At 39.6% G+C, this 8,576-nt stretch overlaps 1 protein-coding gene across 1 annotated transcript in view; it reads right to left on the bottom strand.

Moving 5' to 3' along the window:
• Positions 1-2,612: 2,612 nt before the first annotated feature.
• The window catches only part of TET1 (tet methylcytosine dioxygenase 1), a gene marked incomplete at both ends in the record, with an annotated part of 16,880 nt that continues 10,916 nt past the window's right edge, over positions 2,613-8,576 (bottom strand). The window contains 2 exons of the mRNA XM_010009725.1: positions 2,613-2,763; positions 3,697-3,905. Of these exons, the coding sequence (XP_010008027.1) occupies positions 2,613-2,763; positions 3,697-3,905 (360 nt within the window). The remainder of the gene's footprint in view (positions 2,764-3,696; positions 3,906-8,576) is intronic.

The following is an 8,576-nucleotide window of genomic DNA, read 5'->3' as shown; positions in this document are numbered from 1 at the left end:
CATGGCAGGGGGGGTGGAACTAGATGATCTTAAGGTCCTTTCCAACCCAAACCATTCTATGATTCTATGACAATCAAAGCTTCAGTTTTGCATACTGCATAGTGGCAAAAATAACTGCTTATTTTGTTTTGTTTCCAAAATACTTATCACTATATATTGTAAACACCGCTGTATATAAACATAAGGAAACACCACACTGAAAAATGTGACAGTAACATTACAAAATGACACTGTATTTTTTAACTTGTACTATAGCCAGTTTATCAACAAGTTTTTCTGAACTGCGCTGAAGGTAACACATCCTTAATTATCTATCCTATGAACTATTCTTACCTAGATTTATTATACCCTTAACCTCATCTCACTCCATCCAGTGCCTCAAATGATCCAAATCTTTCTGGACTTGGAACTATCTTCTTAATTTTCTATACTTCCTAGCTTTATGTCATCTGCAAAATCATCAATATCCAATATTTAGCTAAAAGAAGTATCTGCTAGGAAAATTAACGACAAAATGAAACGAAGAGAAAAATTATTTACCAGTAATGTAACTTCTTTGAGATGCAGTGACAACCTGCATGGACACTGCAAGTACCCAAGCACCACTGTCGCCTAGAGCTGGAGGCTTCTGCAGAGTGGTAGCCTAAGGGTGCATATGTTTCCCTCACAGGCAAACACACTTGTAAAGTACCTGTGTGCTGTGCAACCCTCATCCCCGCTGCAGAATCCAAAGTAGTTTTAAAACAACTTCCATCGAAAAGCGAAGAAAAGGGAATGTACTTCTAGATCACATCTGGAAAATGTCCTGGTTAAGTAACCTTCTCTTGTAGGCAACTGCTTTTACACTGTGGTAGAAAGTGTTCTCCTCCAAAAGTCTGCAGGTTACCTGTTGAGTGTCCAAATGGAGCTCAGGGTGGCCATTTCACATACTCAGAAAAAGTGATGCCACCAACAGAACATGCAGTCTCACAGAGCACATTCTGATCAAAGCCAGATCTGTTTGAGCTGTCTCGTAAGAGATCTGGCACAGCTGAACATTTCGCTAGACAGTACATATGGAGGTTGCCACCTTTGCTGGTGCCCCTGTTAATGTTATTAAAAACATTACAAGCCTACAGAGAAAACGTGCACAGAATGTGCCATGCATAGCATTACACAGAGGGAGAACCTAAAAACACAGGATTGCAGAGAACAGAAAAGCACAAAGGAGAAGGAACGGGAGTCTTAAAAGTGAAAGAATACCAAATAAGCTTATTTTTCTATAAACTGAAAATTTATAAAACAAATTCCCTCTTGAGCCAAGCAGGGCTATTTCCAGCTTGTACTGCCTTAGTCATGTATTCAGTGAGAAGAAGGACAGGAGGGCTTCATGTACTCTGTTCTGTTTAGGCAGAAATCCCCTGCCTTATGCCCTAGTGAAGTCTGTGAATACCCACAATGAGAGAGGACAGCACAACTAGAGGACATTGAGGGTTCTGCATTTATGCACATGTGCATAAAAGATGCTCTGTCAACTCTTTCATGAGAAAATTAGGACTTGGGAGGAATATCTACCTCCAGTGAATCAACTGACATCTCTCTCTTCCAAGGAACAATTAATGTTTCACATTGTGTGTACATACGTACGTGTACACTATGCACTGAAAAAAATGCAAGAATACCTCTGCCACTCTCTGGACTTCAACCAGCCAGGACTTTTCTGTACTTGGCAGCAGTGGAGCTCAAGAGCCAAGGAAAATTATCGGCAGGGTAACGCAAATGGAGAACTAGGTAACTGACTGCCTGATAATGCATGTCTCAAAGTATGCCAGATGTACTAGTAAAGACATGATACTTTTACCTAGGAGTTCCACAGGGAAGTGGGGTTAGAGACATCTACAGCCAGAACAAAAGGCACTTCTGAGTTACACTGAGCAATATATGTTCATCAGGCAGCAGTTATCAGTTTACAACACTTTTATTCTTTCTTCATTAAAGTATTTCCAATGTAAAAAGCATATTTGGTTGGGGTTTTTCAGAGGTTAATTCCTTCACATAATCCATCACCGTATTTTCTGTGCTATCTCAGCTTTATGTCATCACTAACACTCATAAGTAGCAATTACAATATCATTTCACTGCACTGTATTTTTATGTGATGTGTACTTTTTCCTTCAAGAGAAGTTAGAAAACATAGAAAAACCAGTTTATTATAGGTGGCATACAGAAGACCAGGTGTTAGCTGTGCAAGCAGCACAACAACGAGGTTTTCTATGACCAGGCAAAAGGAGTGAATCTCTGAGGTACAGGCTTGCTCCTTAGAAAACACCTTCAAGGTGCATTTTATACTTTCAAAGAATTAACATTTCATAAAGAGTTACACAGTGGAGCTAAATATGCATACGGAAAAGGATTTAAAGACAATTTTAGGGTATTTAAATACATGGTAAATGACACTGAGGTTTTTTACAGAAGAAAAAATTATAAATATTGCAGTCATAAAACATTTAGTTTGGTGCTTGTGTTATAAGCTATGCATACATGTGTAGAGTCCACTTTCAGTTCTGAAAATCAGTGGGCAAAGTACTTGGAGGGAAAAAAAAGAACAATAAAAGAAACAAAATAAATCTTACTTGTTTAGGGTCATCAGTGAGAAGCCTAAATTTCCTCGGGTTCTTGCTTCTGGCAAACTTACAGCCATTGAAATACATGCTCCATGAACAGCCAAATGAGAACGATGCTCCACAAGTTTCCGGATCAAGTCCTTGGCATGCACAAGTACGACTATGAAAGGAAATAAAGACACATCAAGTCAGCTGACAACACAGCTCTTTATTTTATTTTTTTGACAATGCTATTTGCTATTTCTTTCCTAATACATAGCATAACAACACAGGAATTTATACAATACACTGTTTAACCATGTATTTTCTGTTAAGGAACTATCCATGTGTAGAGAAATTACTTTTTTCCCCATAAAGACAGTCTCAGCTCCCCAGACCTGCAGTTCTGGGAAATAAATACATAACCTTCAATTGTAGCTATATAAATATACCTATGCTACTTTGATTTTGACTTCCTGAGTTGGATAAAATTTTTATCCAAGAAAACACCTCTGCAACTCAAGGTTACCCCAAATCCAGTAATTATTTGGTTACGTGCGGTAATACCATTACCTCCAAATTTCAAAGTGTAACAACTCTACTCAGCCTGACCCTTCAAGAACACAAGCATTAGATTCAGGTCACTGTAGAGTCTCGTAAATGTGGGTTACAGAAAAATCAGCACAAAGGCAGCAATACTACAGAGCCTCATTTGCAATATATTATCTAAACAGTCAAACCAAATTCCTCTCAGAGGCATAGAGGAGAAGATCCTAATTTTGAGTGTTCCAAAAGTCAAGCATCACCCTTTTAGCAGCTCTTTAGCATGGACGTGCAAAGGGCACACTGAGTGCCTTTGGGCAGTGTGCACAAAGCCAGGAGAGTTCACTGCCACCCCTTTCCCTGGGTGTACCATGTACCACTATCACTTTGAGCCTGTTCTCTAGGAAAAGCCAGGAACTAAGTTCTATACTGAGATGACACGTAGTGGTTTGTAATTTTAAATGGGATTTTGCATATGTATTTTATTAGCCAAACTACTGAGTTCTCAAGTTATTTATTGCGGAACATACAACAGGCAACACAACTATCATTTATTATTAAAGTAACTTACTCTTCATTTAATGCACATCTACGGCTGGGGGGACAGCCATATTTTCTGAGGCTCTGTGTCAGTTCTTTGTACAGCGTATCAGCCAGGAGATGAGGGATCCCTTCCCAGGCCAATATGAGAATCACGATGACGGCAGTTTGACAGTGGTGTCCTGCACGCTGACGTACCAAGCACAACAACTTTTCCTCATCACTACTTCTTCGTATCACCTGGAAGAATCATTTTGTTTATTCTTTGGTAAGTGTAGGAAACATGGAATGTGCTGCTCTTCTATAGGACATGCAAAGCCTGGAAGAGTAAGGAATACTGCTGCCCAAAGAGCGCAGCACGTCTGGGACAGGATCACACACTGATCTGTGGTGTACAACATGATTTTGTGTTGCCTGTTTACCTGTAGAAGAAATAGCAGTACAGGAATATTTTAGGTGTTCTACACAAAGAAGAGTCATTAAGAGGAAAATAACCACTAAATGGAAATAATAATCCTCAGACAGCAGATCCACTGAGAAGCCAATAGTGACCTTGAAAATGATGCAGGAATCATACTGCCAAAACCCAGAATGCAGCTACATGAAAGCACACCACAAAAGCATACATATGCATGTGTTTGGATGCTTACTGCAATTGTTATCAGGACATAAAACGGTTCCCACCTTGCAAAATAATATTAGGAAAAAGCAATGAAAATAAACTCTGTTCTTAGTGAATGAAACAATAAGATTTTCAGAACATATCCTTAGACAACCTACATTAAAGTTCTTTAGCAGAGTGCTAAAGCTTTTACTAAACTGTATGTGTCAACCTTATCCATAAAACACAAAATGAAACAGTACAATATACCACCAAATAAATGGGGATGGAAGGTGGGGAATTCAAATACCTAGACAGTCCTACTCCCACATATCCAGGTTTTTATCACGACTTGAAACAGAGTTGCATTGTAAGAAGATAAAAAACTGCATTAAAGCTAGGTAATCCTTAAATCTTTAAAGGTATGTTTAGTCTTCCAATGTGTTTTAATAGGCATAGCCTGTATGAGGCCTCCAACAAAGATGTCAAGACCCCAGTGTTAAGCTTTGAACACATTTGGCTGGGACATATCCCAGTAGAGGAAGTAGAGGCTAAATCCTCCTCTCTGGCTCTGTCATATATAGGATGGGGACCAGCAAGTCTCTCTTCCTTTCTGCATGCAGATGGTGAGCCCTTACATTGCAGATGCTCCCTGCCAGCTCCATAGCAATATACTTCTCAGGGCACACAGTTGGCCATCCAGCCTTTTCACCCAACTCCCCATTTTCCACCAGCAAAACTCTCATAGCTATGTTAGTAGTCACAGACAATAAAAGCAGGAAGGCAATGGAGTTTCACTTACTCTTTGAATACCTCCAAGTATCTGAGTTTTCAAGCAGATTCCCTATTGGACTGACATCAAAGCTTCTTTGGTTGCCAGACGTTCAGCTGTCATTCATATGTGACCCCTAGCCTGATCAGCTCTGAATATCTAAATTATTTGAACTCACTAAAAGTGAGGACCAAAGTACGGTTGCAATTAATCTGTAAATGAAAAGGGTTTCGATACGTGAACAGTTTCAGAGGAAATCTGTGCGGGCTTAGCAGGAAGAAGCAAAGTTAATTTGTGTCATGAGAGAAAGTATCACCACTCTAAAGTTAATCACAATCTCACAGTCCAATCAGCCTTAAACTTAATGGCAAAACAAGCAAATGGCTCTGAGATACCACTCCTGAAAAGGAGTCTTGGTTGTGACTGACCAACCAGTACAGTATTTTTTTTATAAAGAAAAAGATGAAACTCATTTACATTTGAGTAAGGTTTACAGAAATCCATTATGGCTCATATACAATACAGGTTATTCATGTCAGTGTTAGTTTTAACATTCCTGAGGCAGCACAGTTCCTTCAAGTCAGAAGGAATTTAATTCTGTTACTCAGCATGAAGGGTGATGCTTTTACTCTCTTTTTGGTTTCTAGACTTTGTAACTTCAATAAAGAAATCCGGTACCTCTTAGTTTCTCAGTACAATATCAGGTTGCCCCTTTTGAGTTCTCAAATAGTTCTAAACTGAAAACTCACAGTCCAGGAAAAATTACAGACAGGAAGAAAATGTATACTTTCCTTTAAACTAACACCAAATTTCCCAGAGTTAAACACAGCTGGAATTTGCTTCGTTATGCATGCAGTAGAGAATGCACTACTCTTACTGGACCCAAAAACATTTTACAGTCCATCATCCTTCAGGTCACAAAGGTAGGTAATGGATTTACTAGTTGCTTGAATTTATATTGCTGTAGCTCCTAAGAAGTTCGTCATACACTCATCTGACCTCTACAGCTGAAGTGCTTCTGTCCATGTGTGCGGTAACAAGATAAAGCACTTTTCTCATATCACTGTTTTGGTCTTAGAAGAGCACAATCTGCATGGAAACAATCACAGTTCCTCCAGGCCCACAGTCACTGAGAGGTCAGACCAACCTGGAGCCATGTTGCTTTTCCTGTATAAACTGATGATGCCCCATCACATGCTATGACTGACATTCCTAAAGTGGTAATACACAGAGCCTCTCTTTGGTAATAATAATTTGGACACACAATACCACAAGTATCATCCTTGTAGGTTGCACATTGGGGCAGGATGATCATTTATTTTGATCATATTCAAAATCAAATTTTGTACATCCCTCCTGTGCACACTTCCCATACCATGCCTGTCCTGAGTTATTCTGGCTATTCACATATCTTTGTTTATGTGTACATCTAAAGGAAGGCAGCAACTCAAGTAATTTATTTTATTAACTAGTCCAGATATTGTGAAATGGCAGAATCTGAGAATATGAGCAAGCCTTCAAGGTGAGCCACAGCCTTCAAGATAAGCCACAGCCAGCCACCAGCTAGGACAGAAATACAATCAACAGCTATTATGGCAACATACCACAGCTAAACTTCTGTATCTACAAGCACAAAGGTAAAAGTTTACATGATTTTCTTAACAGAAAGCTTGAGCCAAAAAGCTAGAGTATATTTATTGAAGAGGTGTGATAGGCAGCAGAATTTACTCCAGCAATTTAGCAACAAGTTACCGAATAAACAAGATGGAAAGTTAGTTTTTCACTCCCTCACAGAGGGGCAGCAGAGAGACACAAAGGGATGCTAAGAATTCAAGAATTAATGAACATAAGAACAGGACAAGGTCAGAGGAGTTGACTGTCCATCCTTATCCCGATCCTGAGCGACTACAACAGTTGTCTAGGGAGGAGTAGTAAGAAATGCACTCGCATGCAGAGATGCTTCTCAACAACCACCAGTCACCTCGCAGCCACCTGTGGGGGGGGGGATGTGCTCTCTCCCAGCTTTTGAAGAATTTGACTTCTGTGCACTTGTCCACTCATTTCGAAAACTATGCAGCATTTTACCATCCACTACTTTCCTGGCCAAAGCTTAATTCCAGACTATACGAAAGAAAAACCATTACCTTTTCTTTGTGCTGAGCTCACCCCCTGCTAGTACCCTCTAGTTTTTATGTATGATGAGACTGAATAATAGACTGCTGTCCAGCTCTCCCATGCCACATCAAAGACTTGGAAAGCCCTGCTGTCTCCCCTTCCCTCTCTGCCAGGCTGATGAGTCTGTGCCTCTACCTGTCTTTTTCAGTTCTGCTGTGCTTTCTTGAGTTGGGGGACCAGAACTGGACAGTATTCAAGACTGGGTGCAGCATGCTTTCTCACAGAAGCATAATTATGTTTCGTGTTTTCTCTACTCATTTCCATGAATTCTCACCAGTTTCTTCTGCTGTTTTCATCACTACCGAACATTGAAGCTGATGTCTAAGGAACTATTATCCCAAGTAGTTACAGTCAACCTAGCATCCATTGCTGTGTATATGAAAATACAACACTCCACTTTTTGCGTAACTTTATCAAGTGAGTTTTATCTATCAATTTTAGTGGCTATTTGTTCTGGATCACTATCCCTTCCTGCCCTTCATGACATCTGTCCCTCCTCTTCATTATCTTGAACAACTCTATCATCAGCAGTTTGCCACCTCAGTGTTTCTCACTTTCTTCAAATAATTTCTGAGTGTACTGAACAGCATCAGTAAAGTTATGCTATCAAGAAAACTTGCTTCAGCTGTCCAAATGCTTTAGTTCTACTTACTTGAATTATTTCTTTTAGATTGTTGAAGCAACTGTCTCAACCCTTGGCAGGAGCTCTAGAACAAGGAATAAGTACACTGTGAATAAAAATTACTTATGTCCTTAAACATAAGCCAGTCTATCTAAATTTGCCCATACATGACTTATGTAAGTAGCTAAGAATCAGAATGCAGCAGCTCAGCATACCAGTTGCTGAATTTCCCCATGAATGAGAAATTACTTTCCAATTTAGCATCACCAGAATAGTTGTGTTAACTTTAACATGATATTAACCAGACCACTAGCAAATAGTACAAGATTTTAATTGTGAGTTAAATACACAGCTATAAATTATAATGGTACCAATAGAAAGGTTCCTTTTAGGTTTATTTAATCTCCATATGTGGCTCCACTGTAATACTCCCTCCAACCCATTCTGAATTTCTTCAGCAAAATAGCTATGTCCCCTTTGCAGGATATCAGTAGCTGATTCTGAAGTGAGACCATAGCTTAACCATTCACTGGAATTTCCTGAAGTAGGCAACTCATTTAGAAAGTCTGGCTCCACGTTTTCTAACCTGCAGATTTTGCCTCTGTGCAAAGTCCACGTATGAAGTCCTCTCTACACTGGACAAAATTCTCTGTTAAGCCACAATTCCATAATAATCTACACTAGTGCAAAGTGAGAGCACAGTGCTGTTAAAACCCGCTGCTGTTCTAGCAGGTAATGCTG

Source organism: Nestor notabilis, unplaced genomic scaffold (genome assembly GCF_000696875.1).
Source record: "Nestor notabilis isolate BGI_N333 unplaced genomic scaffold, ASM69687v1 scaffold34972, whole genome shotgun sequence".
NCBI classification, from domain to species: domain Eukaryota; kingdom Metazoa; phylum Chordata; class Aves; order Psittaciformes; family Psittacidae; genus Nestor; species Nestor notabilis.
This window is presented reverse-complemented; position numbering and strand designations above follow the sequence as displayed.